Source organism: Vulpes lagopus, chromosome 14 (genome assembly GCF_018345385.1).
Source record: "Vulpes lagopus strain Blue_001 chromosome 14, ASM1834538v1, whole genome shotgun sequence".
Lineage (NCBI taxonomy): Eukaryota > Metazoa > Chordata > Mammalia > Carnivora > Canidae > Vulpes > Vulpes lagopus.
In genome coordinates this window covers 11,299,815-11,315,882 of record NC_054837.1, presented here as the reverse complement: position 1 = coordinate 11,315,882, position 16,068 = coordinate 11,299,815, and the positions used below count along the sequence as shown (strand labels likewise).

The following is a 16,068-nucleotide window of genomic DNA, read 5'->3' as shown; positions in this document are numbered from 1 at the left end:
GGGGGGGTCGAGCTCTCTCCCCATGAGGGAAACTTCTCCCCTGGACTTGGGCATCTGTGACTCGCCACTCTGGGTCTTTGACTTCAAGAATCTGAGGGAAATGATGGTGAAGAATAGGAAGAGGGATACTCAAGCTGTAAGCAGGGCCATGGGATTATGGAAGGATTCTGGGGCCTGCCGAGGCACTTGCTCTCTATCTGCGTGCGGCGGGGATCCCAGCCAGAGGCTGTGTGAAGCTCAGGGAGGAGACACTAGGCATGGGGACTTAGAGACAAGGAAGGAGAAGTACAGCTCAGGGTCAAGAATAAGGTGGGGACTTCAGATATGGGAGCCCAGTGTGGTAGGACCATCCACCGCCTAGGGGGAGAGAACAACACCAAGAATGGACCTTCACGCACCCAAGGTGGCCTCGAGACACTCAGGTAGCAGGGGTCCATCCCTACACAGCTCTCCGAGGCTTAAAAGCCAATGAGCAGAAATTTGGGCCAGGGGGGATGATAGGAACGCAGAACAGGGACATTGCCTACACAGCACTCAGAAATCCAAGGACAGACAGATGCACCAGGATAACTTCATGGGTCAGAGGACAACCTCAGATCAAACACAATCCCAGCTGCATAATGAAAATTCATTCATACAAAACCATTCCGTCTCCTGCACCTCCTGGAATCCAGGCACTCATTCCCCTTACAACCTAAGGGGCTCTAGTGGGGGAGAGGTAGGGAGGCGGGGAAGGCTGATGTTAAGGTTTGAGACAGTCTGGGGACAGGAAACCTACTGTTCACATGGTAAGAACAGAGCACTGTCACCGAGAGAGCCAGGCTCTATGAAATCACAGGTAAGTGACACGGATGTAGTCACATAGAGACCAATGGCCAAGGACACTCAGGTTCAGAAGGGAAACGGGATCTCAGGGCGCTGTACCCCCACCAGTACCGGGAGCACACTGGGTGGACACGAAGGATACGTGATGTGCAGACAGCCTAAGGACATGGAAGGGACCAGAAACTAGAGAATCTGGTACTCACATTCTCACCTCAGAAGGTGAGGGAACTATCTATCCATGGCTGCCATGACCTCAGGGAACGAGGTCCACGGGAGGCCTGGGCCGCGGACATGACACAGCTGAAGCCCCACAGCAGGACTCAGGTAGGTGCTGACACAACAAACATCTGCCTTGACCCGCTGGCCTTCCGTCCCCACAGGTCAGCCCAAGGCCTCCCCCTCGGTCACTCTCTTCCCGCCCTCCTCTGAGGAGCTCAGCGCCAACAAGGCCACCCTGGTGTGCCTCATCAGCGACTTCTACCCCAGCGGCGTGACCGTGGCCTGGAAGGCAGACGGCAGCCCCATCACCCAGGGCGTGGAGACCACCAAGCCCTCCAAGCAGAGCAACAGCAAGTACGCGGCCAGCAGCTACCTGAGCCTGACGGCTGACAAGTGGAAATCTCACAGCAGCTTCAGCTGCCTGGTCACGCACGAGGGGAGCACCGTGGAGAAGAAGGTGGCCCCCGCAGAGTGCTCTTAGGCTCCCGATGCCCCCCGCCCACCTAAGGGGGCCCAGAACCTCAGGACCTCCAGGAGGATCTTGCCTCCCATCTGGCTCATCCAGCCCTTCTCCCCGCACCCAGGCAGCACTCAATAAAGTGTTCTTTGTTCAATCAGAAATCGCGCTCTCTGCTCATTGGGCTTAACCCTTTGTGTCTGATCTCAACTATCTTTAAGGGTGAACCTCATTCATTTGACTGTGTACAAAGGCGCCAGCCGAAGGCATTCTCATGTGTTTGTGGGGGATTAATTGGCCAAGAATTGCAGGAGAATTTTCCCAAACAGTATATACCAATAGCAAAACAAGATTAAAGACTCTCCTCCACAATAGGTCGGTGCATTCTTTTCTTTGTGTGGACCATGTGCCCGGCCAGTCATAGCTGCCTTCATTGACCTTAGGTCCCCATAGCTTCTGGAATATGTGCTGATCTCCTCCCTGGACCTGGGCTTTCAACAGCTGGAAGTAGCCCTCCTCTTAAGATGTCTGTTAAGGTCCCCTCTCAGTAACATTTTTCCCTGGATTCCTACTCCATGTGGACCTTCCCCATCTTCACAGCCTAGAACATCCTCCCTTCCTTAGGGGACCCTCCTTGCCAGATTCCCTAGGGACACTGTTTGTGGCCCCTCCCACACGCTGTCCCTGTCACACTCACTACAAGACCCTCTGCCTGGACCCTGGTAACTCACACTCACATTCCCACTGGTGGCACCTCCTCCCAGTGTCTCTTGCTTCCCACTAGTAGTGATGTTCCCTGGGAGATAGATACCACCTATGCTTTCTAGGACCCCTCAGATTAGGCCAACCCACGATCCACCCCCTGTGCTGGCTTGACCTGCCTGGGCCTCTGTGTTAGAAATCCAGGATCAGATTCAGGGAATGAGCTGCTGACAAGTCTCTCAACTGACTCATCTACCTAGGAACCTCGTGTGAGATCTGAGCTGTAAGACACATACATACCATACGCACACAGGTACAAATGAATACAAACAATATGCACACACATGATGATCACAAACACACTGGTCCATTTCCAAACACTACTAAGGTAGGCAACCCTCAGGAAGGTTCAGGAAGACCTGGAGGATGGGTCTACACAGAGTCCCAGCGTGGGACATGAGCAAAGAAATCCCAGTCACTGCAGTCCCCATAGAGCCATCCAGTGACAAATAAGGAGGCCAGGGAGATTCTGGTCCAGGATGGAGTGATGAGCTCCTGGGAGTGATTCTGGTCCAGGAGACATGATGAGCTCCTGGGAGTGAGTCTGGACAGGAAGTAGCAGACAGATCAGGGAGGACAGCAGGACTACTGACTGGCGGGCCACTGTGTCACAGAAAGGATACCAGGCCTGTATGTACCTTGTGTGAGCTCATTAGGTGACATCCCCAGGCCATGATGCAGGCAGAGACCTGGGTGTCATTAACATCCTCACAACATGAAGGTCACTTGTAAGAGTACAGTATGTGTCCTGCCTGGTGGGGCCACCGTGTGCAAATGATGCTTCCTGTACATGAGGGATGTGGGATTCTGAGGTGGTTAAAGTGTCTGTCAGACACTCACAATTTTGCTCAGGGCAAAATTTCTGGAAGCAGGGACTGCCCCTCCACCCACCTGGGGCCTGGCAGGTCTATCCGGCTGACAGGCAGCCCACATTCCTACACTCCTCCAGGTGACACCTGCCCTCCTCCAACTCAGTATGGAGACTAAACACTCACCATCTACTATGCCTTCCACAAGATCCTGCCACAGGAAGGGTGCTGGAGCTTAGGCCCTGTGGAGAGATCTATCTGCTTGGGAGAAACAGGATTCTCCTCCCATCCAGTTCCCATTCCTGACCCCAAACTCCGTCAGACTCCTGTGCTGTAGATGTGGTGGCACTCAGGACACTCCCCACCAGTCCCAAGTCTGCCAAGGGGTCCCGGCTCCATCATATCCCTGTGTGAAACAGGCCTGCTCACCCCTTCCACAATGACATACTGACACACACTGAGGAGACACACAGCTCCTCCCTAACGATGGACCTAGCTGGGAATTTCGATGACATACCCAGACATCCTCTGCAACCCCTCCCCAGAACTGAGGATGGATGGAATCTGAACCCTCCACGGAAATGAAATTCCTGGTCTCCAGGGGCAACCTCCTCACCACACACCCGCATCTGCCCAACCAGCACCCGTGACAAGGAGGCTGCCCTTTGGGCCTCCCGAGCAGCTGCAGGTGGGCCTGGGTCAGGGGTGGAGGGGCTGACAGAGGGTTTATGTTCGAGGCTGTGTCACAGTGTGCTGTGTTCGGCGGAGGCACCCACCTGACCGTCCTCGGTGAGTCTACCCCTTTCTCGCCTCCTTGGCACCCACTCTACTATTTCAGGTGATGCTTCTCTCCTTTCCAACTTGATGAAGGCTGAGGCTAAAGGTCTGTGGGGTCTATGCCTTTCGTCCGCTTCGTCTGCCCCTTGTGCCTCCACTGCTCCCACCTTGTCAGATGTTGTACTGGAGCTGCAGGGGACCAGCCCCAAAATCCTTCCTGACGTACACTCAGGTCTCACTGTGTGTCCAGCCCTCTACCCACAGGACCTTCTTCTCTGGACTAGGGGGTGGTCGGTTCCCCGGTCAGGGTCTATTAGAATCATGAATGTGAGGGGAAATGAGGGGAGATGGATAAGGAAGAGGGATGCTCAGACTGCCAGCAGGGCTATAAGGTGATGGAAGGATTGTGGGGGCTGCTCAGGTGCTGGCCTCTGTCTCTGGCGGAAGGGGGTCCCGGGCAGAGAGCTGCATGGGCACATTGAGGAGAGCCTTGATATGGGGACTCGGAGACCAGGAGGGGGAAGCAGGACAAGGGGTAACGGATAAAGCAAGGACTTGAGAGAATGGAGCCCAGGGTGATGGGACCATCCACCATGTAGGGATACTTAGACACCAAGAATAGGACCGGTCTAGGAAACTCTGGCAGCAGAGGTCCATCCCCTCAAAGCCCACTACATCTGGAGAGCCCCTGAGAAGATATTGGACCCGAGGCCCCTGATAGGGACAGGTGACAGACATAGTACTGCTAGGTACCTGGAAATCCTAGGAGAAATAGACCCCCAGGTTTTCACAGAAAAGGGAGACCCTCAGAACAGACACAGCCCCATCCTCAGAACTGGAAATTCACTTGACACGAAAAACTTCCCCTACTGGACTCCCTGCATTCAAGAACCAGAGTTCACAGCCCATCCCATTCAGCAACCCTAGAAGGTGGGTATCTAGGGAGGTGGGCAAGGCTGCTGTGAAGGTATGAGGTGGCCTGGAGGCAGGAAACAGACTCTTCACATGGGTAACAGAGCCCTGAAACCCAGAGATGCCAGCTCTAGGAAATCCTGGGTAAGTGACCTGGGGGATGTCACCTGAGACCTGTGTCCAAGCACGCAAAGAGTGAGAAAGAAAGCAGGGTCTCGGGGTCATTGACATCTAGTCCTGGGGGTAGACTGAGTAGATTAGAAGGATATATGATGTGGAGAGACCCTGAGGCCATGCAGAGGCCCAGAAACTAGAGAATCTGGCACTCAGATTCTCTCCAGCAGAAGGTGGGTGAGCCTGCCCATGGCTCACCTGACCTCTAGGAGCAAGGGCCGCCTGAAGCCCAAGACATGGACAGGACACAGCTGTAGCCCCACACCAGGAATCAGGTAGGTGCTGACACAACAAACATCTGCCTTGACCCGCTGGCCTTCCGTCCCCACAGGTCAGCCCAAGGCCTCCCCCTCGGTCACACTCTTCCCGCCCTCCTCTGAGGAGCTCGGCGCCAACAAGGCCACCCTGGTGTGCCTCATCAGTGACTTCTACCCCAGCGGCGTGACAGTGGCCTGGAAGGCAGACGGCAGCCCCATCACCCAGGGCGTGGAGACCACCAAGCCCTCCAAGCAGAGCAACAGCAAGTACGCGGCCAGCAGCTACCTGAGCCTGACGGCTGACAAGTGGAAATCTCACAGCAGCTTCAGCTGCCTGGTCACGCACGAGGGGAGCACTGTGGAGAAGAAGGTGGCCCCCGCAGAGTGCTCTTAGGCTCCCGATGCCTCCCGCCCACCTAAGGCGGCCCGGAGCCTCAGGACCTCCAGGAGGATCTTGCCTCCCATCTGGGTCATCCCAGCCTTTCCCCTTGAACCCAGGCAGCACTCAATAAAGTGTTTTTGTTCAATCAGAAATAATGCTCTCTTTTCTTTTGGTTTATCATTTTGTGTCCCCAACTCAACCATTTTTACATCGAACCTCATTTCTAGACTTTGATGGAAGGACTCTAGAGGAGGGTCTTCAGGTGTTGGTTGTTTCACTCTCACCAGAACTGGCAGACAATATTCAATAATAAGAATTATCATAAGGACAACCTAGATAGAAAACTCACCACCACAAGGCTCTATGTTTCCTTTTAATGTGGACCACCTACTCTGCCAATCACAGCTACCCTCACTCACCCGGGCCCCCACTGCTCCTGGAAATATTTCTGAGCTTCTCCTGGACCTGAGCTTTCAACCACAAAAACCAGGCCCCCTCTAAAGATGCCCAGCCTCCTTTCCTTAAGTCACTCTCTCAGTGACATATTTTCCCTGGGATCCAACCCCTATCCCCTTCTGCATAATCACACAGTCAAGTATCCTCCCCCTTCCCTAGAGGACACCTTATCTTTGCTCCAGAGGGACACTGTGCCGCCTCCCACAGAATTTCCTTATCACATTCACTATAAACCTTTTGCACGGATTCTGTTCTCTACAATACCACTCTCTCTGATTCAACCTCATCCCAGTGTCTCTTTCTTCACACTAGTATTCATTTCTCTTGGAGACCAACACCATCTATGTGCCCTAGGATCCATCAAGGGCCAAGCATAACCCTTAGCCCACACCTGATGCTAGGGTGACATACCTGGGCACCTACATTATAAATCAAGGGTCTGTATCTGAGATGGAGCTGCTGACATGTCTCTCAACTGATTCATCAACCTAGGAGACTAGTCTGACACCTGAGCTATAACACCAACTTACACACACAGGTATATGCATACAAACAGACATGCATACACATGATGATCACAAAGGCACTGTTATATTTCCAAATACTGCCATGGTGGGGATCTCTCAGGGGTGAACATGAAGAACTGCAGGATTGGTCTACACAGAATCCCAGGGTGGAACATGAACAAAGTCCCCTTTAGTCATCCAGTGACTAATAGGTGTAGGGAGATTCCGGTCCAGGATGAAGTAAGACAAGACACATGTCAAACTCCTGGTAGTGAGTCTGGACTGGAAGTAACAGGCAGATCAGAGAGCTCAGCAAAAGCTCTAACACAGAGTACTACTGTGTTACAGAAAGGAGGAGTCCAGGCCTGTGTGTCTCCTGTGTGAGCAAAGCAGGTGCCAACATCAGGCTTGGATGCAGGAGAAGCTCTGGGTGTCAGGAGCCTTCATATGGTGAAGGTCCAGTAGTAGAAATTAAGTGAAGATCCATTCCAGGGATACACTATGTGTCCTGCATGGTTGGGACACCCTGTGCTAGACATGATTCCAGTTTGTGGGACCAGTGTGAACAGTCAGTCCAGTGGCCCTCAGACTCCCACACTTGACCTCCTGGCAAAAGAGGTAGAAGTGGTGACTGCCCCCTTGCTGCCAGGCTGCCAGGTCTATCAGGCTGATATTCAGCCCACACACCTACAGGGTGACACCTGCCCTCACACAGCTCAGAAAGGGGAGTCAACACTCACCATCCACTTTTCCTTCCAGAAGATCCATCCAAAGGCAGGGATTTGGGAGCTCGGGGCCTTCTGTAGGGATCTATCTTTTTGGGAGAAATGGGATTCCTCCTAGCCATGTTTCATTCCTGATCCTCAACCCTCAAAGCCTTCTTCTATGTTGAGGATGGGGTGACATCCAGGACACTCCCCACCAGTCCCAAGTCTACAAAGCGGTCCCAGTTCCAATAACTCTGGGTAAAACAGGCCTGTTCACCCCTTTCACATAGGCATCTCACCACACACTGAGGAGACACACAGCTCCTCCCTAACGATGGACTTAGCTGGGAATATCGATGCTATAGCCAGTAATCCTCTGCAACCCCTTCCCAGGACTGAGGATGGATGGAATCTGAACCTTCCATGGAATTGAAATTCCTGGTTTCCAGAGGCTAACCCCTGACACATCACCCATCTGCCTGACCAGCACCCGTGACAAGGAGGCTGCCCTTTGGGCCTCCCGAGCAGCTGCAGGTGGGCCTGGGTCAGGGGTGGAGGGGCTGACAGAGGGTTTATGTTCGAGGCTGTGTCACAGTGTGGTGTGTTCGGCGGAGGCACCCACCTGACCGTCCTCGGTGAGTCTCCTCCTTTCTCTCCTCTTTCGCCTCCACACTACAATTTCTGGCAATGTTTGTCTCCTTTCAATCCTGATGCGGGATGAGGCTGAAGGTCTCTGGGTCTGTGCCTTTGGTCCCCTTTGTCTGCTTCTCATGCTTCCACTGGTTCCACCTTTCAGATATCTCTTTGGACCTTTGGGGGACCAAACCCAGAACCCATCCTGATCTACACTCAGGCTTCCCTGAGTGTCGAGCTCTCTCTCCACTAGGGAAACTTCTCCTCTGGAGATGGGGATGGTCCTCTCCACACTCAGGGTGTCTGGGCCCCAAAAGTTGAAGAGAATGAGGAACAAAGGATGAGAGAGAGTGAGGCCCGGGCTACCTACAGGGCTATAGGATGAAGGAAGGATTGTGGGGGCTTCTCAGGCTCTGGTCTCTATCTCTGGTGAAGCTCCCAGGCAGAAGGCTGTGTGAAGCCCAGTGAGGAGAGCCTTGGCATGGGGACTTGGAGACAAGGAGGGGGAAGAAGGACAAGGGGTCAAAGATGATGTGAGGACTTCAGAGGAGAAGGGAGCCGAGGGTGCTGGGGCCATCCACCTCCACAAGACACTAGAAACCTAGATAGATTCTCACCCACCCGAGTGGGCCTCAGGGCACTCAGCCAGCAGAGATCCATCCTTTCACAGCCCATCTCAGCTGGAAAGCCCCCTGAGCAGATATTTAGCTCCTGGATCCGTGGTAGTGTCAGGTTGCTGGGATAGTGCTTGCCAGACACTCAGAAATTATAGCATAGACGGACTTCCCCGTAGAACTGCACAGAACAGCAAGACTGCCCAGATCAGATGCAGAGCCAGGCCCAGATTAAAAATTCATCCAGCACAAAGCCCCTCCATCTGCTGGACTCCATGATACCCAGGAAGAGGAACTCACAGCCCCTATCCCTTCAGCATCCCTAGAGGGTTATCTATAGGTTGGTGGGAGAGCCGCTGTGAAGGTGTGAGGTGGCCTAGGGGCATAAATCTACTTCTCACATGTGTAACAGAGCCCTGTAGCCAGGTTTGACCAGCTCAAGAATATCCCAAGTAAGTGGCATGTCACATTGAGGCCATGTCCAGGTTCTCGGGGCCATGGACTGCAGGTCTCAGGGGAAGACTGGGAGAGTTAGAAGGATATGTGACCTGGAGAACCTCAGGCCATGGAGAAGCCCAGAAACTAGAGAATCTGGCACTAAGATTCTCCCCCAAAAGAAAGTGAGTGACCCTACCCATGACCTCTAGGAGCAAGGGCCACTTGAGGCCCAAGCCATGGAAAAGACACAGCTGTACCCCCACATCAAGACTGAGGTAAAAACTAATGGAATAAACACCTTCCTTGACCCGCTGGCCTTCCATCCCCACAGGTCAGCCCAAGGCCTCCCCCTCGGTCACACTCTTCCCGCCCTCCTCTGAGGAGCTCGGCGCCAACAAGGCCACCCTGGTGTGCCTCATCAGCGACTTCTACCCCAGCGGCGTGACGGTGGCCTGGAAGGCAGACGGCAGCCCCATCACCCAGGGCGTGGAGACCACCAAGCCCTCCAAGCAGAGCAACAACAAGTACGCGGCCAGCAGCTACCTGAGCCTGACGCCTGACAAGTGGAAATCTCACAGCAGCTTCAGCTGCCTGGTCACACACGAGGGGAGCACCGTGGAGAAGAAGGTGGCCCCCGCAGAGTGCTCTTAAGTCCCTGAGACTTCCTGGGATGGAGCCTTCCTCACCCAGACACCCCTTCCCCAGTTCACCTTGTGCCCCTGAGAACCCACCCTGGACCAGCTCAGACCAGGCAGGTCAGTCACCCTCCCTCTTTCTACTTGTGCTCAATAAAGACTTTATCATTTGTCACTGACACGTCTGATGTGCACTCTCAGCTTGTCTCTCTGGGGGAAGCTTCAGGAATTAGGGAGGAATACTTGGGAAATAAATCTTATTTACCCATTCTCCCTGTGTGCCAGTTGGGCCGTGACCTGGAGGAGCAAACTGTCCTGTGGGCCAGCTCATGGGTCACAGTCTTTGTCCTCAAAGGAATGTGGAAGGGCTAAGTGAGAAGGACTGAGTCTCAAGGGAACAGGTAGAAATGAGAAGGGGCTCAGGAAGGGTGGGTCTCCATTTAGATTTGTGATTGATCAGTGGGCTCAGGGTGACCCCAGCAGTCACTGAAACCTCAGTCATGAAAGTCTGGACACCTGACACATTAGTTTAGATTGGATTATAGGTAGAGCAGGTGAGTCAGCCTGCATGAAGTGGGGGCACAGGAGAACTGGTCAATGAGAGATACCACTGTTCCAGCCTCCAGAAGCCCATCCAGTGATTGTCCCGAAGACAGAGTCAATTTGAATTCAGAAGTAGAGCTAAGGCAGGTGAGATCATCTTGAAGCCCATGACAGGGTCAGGCTTCCTGGTGGGCTCAGTGACCCCAGACATCAGGTCCTCGGGACTCCACCCCGCCCCCAGCACTATGGCTCTGTCACGAGTGACCTGCAGTTTCAGGTCACAGACACACTCATTCCAGGGCCTGAGGGACACATCTCAACCTCTCAGAGGGGCAAGGCTTGCTCACTCTGCCAGTCCTCCCATCTCGAGGTGTGACAGATGCCCTCTATGAGTCTCCAGCTCCTCAACAACTGGAGCTCCCTGCATCAGATACACTGAGGGCCAGGACCTCTGGAACATAGAGCATCCAAGGGCAAGGTACTCTGGGGTCACACTAGTCAGAGTACAGGGGCCCCCTTGTGCTTCTTCCAAGCCACCAGTACCCAAATCACAACCTAAGAGCTGAAAGGAACCTATGTATCCTACTTAACCCAGAGCACCTGATTAAGCGCATTTCTGGATGGAAAAACTGACACCAAATAAAGAGCAGAACTCTCAGGCCTCCCTCAAGTCATACAAAACGCTGGGTAGAATGACACCAACAGCCTCTCCGGAGCTGTAGTCACCCTAGGCAAAAATTCTATTGGTTATTTTCAAGATTGTGAAGAACTGATTAGTAAACCAAAGAGAGGAAAGGCACAGGACAACATCCATGTTCCTCTGGACCAAGTCCCAAAGTACTAGTGACCTACTAACCACAAAATAACACTTTTGCAGCATTTTGAAGCAAAATTAGAATCCTATCATTTATTCTGTATAGAATTCATTCGTGAACTCAAAAAGCAGGACCTGAACTATAACTACAACATCATTATCAAATCTAAGCAGAAACCATCATTAACTCCTTAATGTCAAAATAATGCTCTGTTTCTTATCCAAAGCCTCATAGCTGTCCTAAATGAATTCATGGCGTTATGTTACTGACGCTGTTGCTATTTGGTGGTGTGGCCTTTCTTTTTGTGAATCTGGAATAAGATTTGACATAGTGATTGACTGGTGGATGTGTCTTCAGGTCCCTTGGGTCTGTAAGAATCTCACAAATCGCTCTCTCAGCATTTCCTTGCAAGGAAGTGGCTATAAGGGCTGAGCTTCCGGTCCAAGGACTCTCCCACATGGAATGCAGTCAAGGCCTCCAGAAGCCCTTCTTTCTGCCTCCTGTTCCTGCAAAGGGCCTCTGGCATCAGAGGCTTCAGGAGGTCCAGCTGGGACTTGGCAAAATGACACCCAGGACACTTAGCTATTGTTCATCAAAGGACACAGGCAGGTCGACCTTCGTAGGTAGCATTAGCTGCTCGGATGTTCAGTGACTCCACCAATGTGAGGGGAAGGGTGCATCACAGCAGTATTTCCTCTCTCTCTCCTTCTCCTGTGAGGGCAGTACAGGCCCGTGAGGACAGTGCCTTCATCTGCTCTTAATTCTCCCCATGGCGCCTGTCATACCTAGGGAAAAGAAGAAATGTAAACTGTTCCCTGTTGTTCCCCCACTACTTCTGCAATGATGGACTGCTCCCTCCATCCTGTCCTGCTTAGTCACCACTGTGGTGACCTGGTGAACTCTGGGATGGAAGACATCAGCTTGGGGGATTGCACCAGGGTTGTCCTCTATGCATCATGACAATGTGACTGCACATATGGACATCAGTCCAGTGGGAGCCTCTTCAGCTGGCTCCTGGGTACATGCACATGACCCACGGGGATCTCTAAGCTCCTACTTTCCGATTGACAACATACTCTAGCTCCTCATGCACCTAATCACCTCAGACCTGAAATGAGTCAGTGATGCCAGTTCCATTTGGTGGGAGGTGGGATTGAAGGTTCTTTGAAAGAAGCAGAACAGCAGTCACACACCAGACCCTCCTCAACATGACACCAGTAGGATATTGGCTAAGGCTGCTCCCAAGATCATCTGGACACAGTCTGCCATGTCTTACAACACAAGCCAAGGCTTCACTTAGTACAGCCCAACTAGGACATTCCAGTATAGGAAGCTCAACCCTCTGGAGTGTGACTGCGGACAAAGGAAGTTTCCAATGACCCATAAGCCCAGACCAAACAGCTTCTCCCTGCAAAGGAGGATTTGTGGAGGAGGGGGCATGCTATGGCCTCACCTCATGGTCTCATCAAGGAATGGGGAATGTTCAAACATGCAGAGAAGGGATGTCCTGTTCATTTCCATGCAACCTAACTCCCAGTGATACAAAGGACCTCCACCAACTCAGTCCAATTCCCAGGAGATAGTAGTACCAACAGCAGATCAGGTTCCAACCTCCTTTGGAAGAATTCCTTGCAAGAATCCTGTTGCTAATAGCCAAACTGTGGAAGGAGCCTCGGTGTCCATCGAAAGATGAATGGATAAAGAAGATGTGGTTTATGTATACAATGGAATATTACTCAGCAATTAGAAACGACAAATACCCACCATTTGCTTCAACGTGGATGGAACTGGAGGGTATAATGCTGAGTGAAGTAAGTCAATCGGAGAAGGACAAACAGTGTATGTTCTCATTCATTTGGGGAATATGAATAATAGTGAAAGGGAATATAAAGGAAGGGAAAAGAAATGTTGGGAAATATCAGGAAGGGAGACAGAACATAAAGACTCCTAACTCGGGGAAACGAACTAGGGGTGGTGGAAGGGGAGGAGGGCGGGTGTTGGAGGGGAATGGGTGACGGGCACTGAGGTGGACACTTGACGGGATGAGCACTGGGTGTTTTTCTGTATGTTGGTAAATTAAACACCAATAAAAGTTAATTAAAAAAAAAAAAAAAGAATCCTGTTGCTAAACACAATGGAGTCATGGAGCCCATCATCTGCTAGAAGTACAGGACATGTGCCCCCTCAAGCTTTACTGACATCAGGCTGGAGCAGTGCCCCCACTTCCTCCATCACAGCTGCAGGCGGGGGGCTAGTGGGTGGGGCAGGGCCTCCCAGGGAAGGTTTTTGTATGAGCCTGAACCATAGTGTTGGGTGTTCGGCGGAGGGACCCAGCTGACCGTCCTCGGTGAGTCTCATCTTCTCCCTCCTTTCTTGCTGTTCTAGAGGTTTGGGAAGTTTTTTTCTTTGCATTTCCTGTATTGTCAAAGCCTTGTACAGACTTCCACCTGGGATCCCAGCCTCTGGAACTCCAGGCTCTTCCCCTACCTATACAGATTTTCCTGCTTACTTTTTTGGTCATCAGCAGCCCCACTCTGCACTGAGAGGCACAGAATGGTTGCGATGACCTAAAAATTCATCTCTCTGTCTGCCAGGGACAGGCTGGGTCCTAGATGTGCTCTGCTCTGTCCTCCCCTGTCTGTTGCTTTGTCACTAGGGATCAACAGGGGTCCCATCTCTTGGAGAAGATGGAGCAGGGAACTAATGGGGTGACTATGTGATGTCTTTAGAGGCTCAAGGCTGGGGTCACACAGGTCACAGGTTCAGCGAAGGTCTCCAGAGCTATGGGACACAGGATCCAAGGATGGTTGTAGGGTTGGAGTGGATCACCCAGGCCTCCGGGGCTGCCACACAGTTCTAGCAGGCTTGGGAGACACCCAACACTACAAGAGGCAGAGACAAGGGAGGAGAAGGTGATCCAGTCAGAGTCCCCAGAAAAGGGTTATGCAATGACAGGGTGGGTGGGAAGGTGGACTCCTGGCTCTGATGGGATTATCAATTGCTAAAAAGAAAGCCAAATCTCATTGCAAAAAAAAAAAAGTCTTCAGGTTGGACGATTGCCTAGATGATATATATAACAAGGGACAAGGAAGAGGGAACACTGAAAAACAGTCAGATAGACTGTGATCCTGTAAGATCCTCACGAGAGGATCTTAGAGAGAGACAGATTTGGGTAAATACAATCTCCACAGAGGAAAGACCTAAGAAGCCCCGAGAGCAGAAATGTCAGATCACAAAAGACCACAAAGAAGTTCCAGGAAGATGGAGAGTTCATGGTATCCACTATAGGAAGGACAGAATGTCCTAGGAGGAGGGCAAAATAATGGCAGTTCAGACATTATTTTGGGAGGCCAGGGCCCCGGAAGGACTAAGGACAGGAGATGGCAGGGTGACAGCTACCCAGGGGGAATGGGAAGCATTTGGAGGAAGGTATCAAGCCACCGTCTTGGAATAATTTCTCCAACCCAGGCTAGTCCCTGAAGGGGGGCCATAGGTTGGGCTCAGATACTCAAAAAAACCATACACGAACATCAGGGTCTCCCGGATATGGAATTGAAATCAAAGACCTGCTGGCCCTCCATCCCCACAGGTCAGCCGAAGGCCTCACCTTCAGTCACACTCTTCCCGCCCTCCTCTGAGGAGCTCGGCGCCAACAAGGCCACCCTGGTGTGCCTCATCAGCGACTTCTACCCCAGCGGCGTGACGGTGGCCTGGAAGGCAGATGGCAGCCCCATCACCCAGGGCGTGGAGACCACCAAGCCCTCCAAGCAGAGCAACAGCAAGTACGCGGCCAGCAGCTACCTGAGCCTGACGCCTGACAAGTGGAAATCTCACAGCAGCTTCAGCTGCCTGGTCACGCATGAGGGGAGCACCGTGGAGAAGAAGGTGGCCCCCACAGAGTGCTCTTAGGTTCCCGATGCCCCCCGCCCACCTAAGGGGGCCCGGAGCCTCAGGACCTCCAGGAGGATCTTGCCTCCCATCTGGGTCATCCCGCCCTTCTCCCCGCACCCAGGCAGCACTCAATAAAATGTTCTTTATTCAATCAGAAATTGTGCTCTCTTTTCTTTGGGTTTATCACTTTGTGACCTCAACTCAACCATTTTTAAGAATCAACATCATTCCTGACTTTGAAGTAAGGACTCTAGAGGGGTCTTCATGGGATGCTGGTTTTATTCTCATCAGAACCAGCAGAGAATATTTCAGAATAGGAAATACCATAAGGAAATCCGAGATAGAAGACAATCTTCCACAAAGGCTCTACAGTTTCTATTCATTTCATAGCTTCCCTCACTGACCCTAGAGCCCCATGATTTCTTGGTTAAGTTATGAGCTTCCCCCTGGATCAGGGATCCCAACAGCTAATACTAGTCCCACTCCTTCAATGTCCACCCTCTTTTCTTTAGATTGCCTCTCAGTGACATGCTCTCCCTGGTTTCCTACCCCTGCTGTCCTTCCTCCTAATCAAACATGAACACATCCACCCCATCCTTAGAGTACCCCCTACCCTCACCCCATAGGGACACTGTGCCCCTTCCCACAGAAGTTTCCTATCACACTCACTACAAGATCCTATGCCTTGACACTGGTCTCCCACAGTCTCAATCCCACTGGTGAAACTTCATTCCAGGGTCTCTTATATTCCACTACTATTCCTGTTCTCTGTGAGACAGACACCAGCTATGTGCCCTGAGAACCCACAAAGACCAAGCAAAGCCATAAGTCCACACCTGCTGCTGGGGTGACATACCCAGAGCATCTACCTCATACAACAAGGGTCAGATTCTGAGATAGGGCTGCTGACATGTCTCTCAACTGACTCATCTACTTAGAACCCTGTGTGGGGTCTGAGCCATAACACCAACTCACACACAGGTACAGAAAAATACAAACAGACATGCACACACAGGACAATCATAAAGGCACCAGTAGAATTCCAAACACTGGCCATAGTGGGCATTTCTCAAGAAGAATCAGGAAGACCTGGAGGATGGATCCACACAGAGTCCCAAGGTGGGACTGGAGCAAAGAAAACCCAGCCACTGCAGTCCCCATAGAGCCAGCCAGTGACAATAGGAGGCCAGGGAGAATCCGGTCCAGGATGGAGTAAGACAGGAGATGTGATGAACTCCTGAGAATGGATCTGGACA

General features: G+C 52.1%; 2 protein-coding genes and 3 gene segments (V, D, J or C); all 5 read left to right on the top strand.

Moving 5' to 3' along the window:
* LOC121475481 (immunoglobulin lambda-1 light chain-like) overlaps nt 1–1,665 on the top strand; it is a 56,966-nt gene extending 55,301 nt beyond the window's left edge. Inside the window, exon 4 of the mRNA XM_041728782.1 lies at nt 1,206–1,665. Coding sequence (XP_041584716.1) covers nt 1,206–1,525 — 320 coding nt within the window. The 3' untranslated portion in view covers nt 1,526–1,665. The remainder of the gene's footprint in view (nt 1–1,205) is intronic.
* Nucleotides 1–9,742, top strand: part of LOC121475479 — a 173,668-nt gene extending 163,926 nt beyond the window's left edge. Inside the window, 2 exon segments of the V gene segment in view lie at nt 7,841–7,878; nt 9,260–9,742. Of these exon segments, the coding sequence occupies nt 7,841–7,878; nt 9,260–9,579 (358 nt within the window).
* The window catches only part of LOC121475477, a 399,528-nt gene extending 384,558 nt beyond the window's left edge, over nt 1–14,970 (top strand). The window contains 2 exon segments of the V gene segment in view: nt 13,231–13,268; nt 14,511–14,970. Coding sequence covers nt 13,231–13,268; nt 14,511–14,830 — 358 coding nt within the window.
* LOC121475480 (immunoglobulin lambda-1 light chain-like) overlaps nt 1–16,068 on the top strand; it is a 118,622-nt gene that overhangs the window by 95,143 nt on the left and 7,411 nt on the right. The gene's annotated exons all lie outside the window — the stretch shown is intronic.
* On the top strand, nt 3,801–5,726 carry LOC121475482. The segment is given in 2 exon segments: nt 3,801–3,861; nt 5,267–5,726. Coding segments are annotated over 2 exon segments (381 nt in total).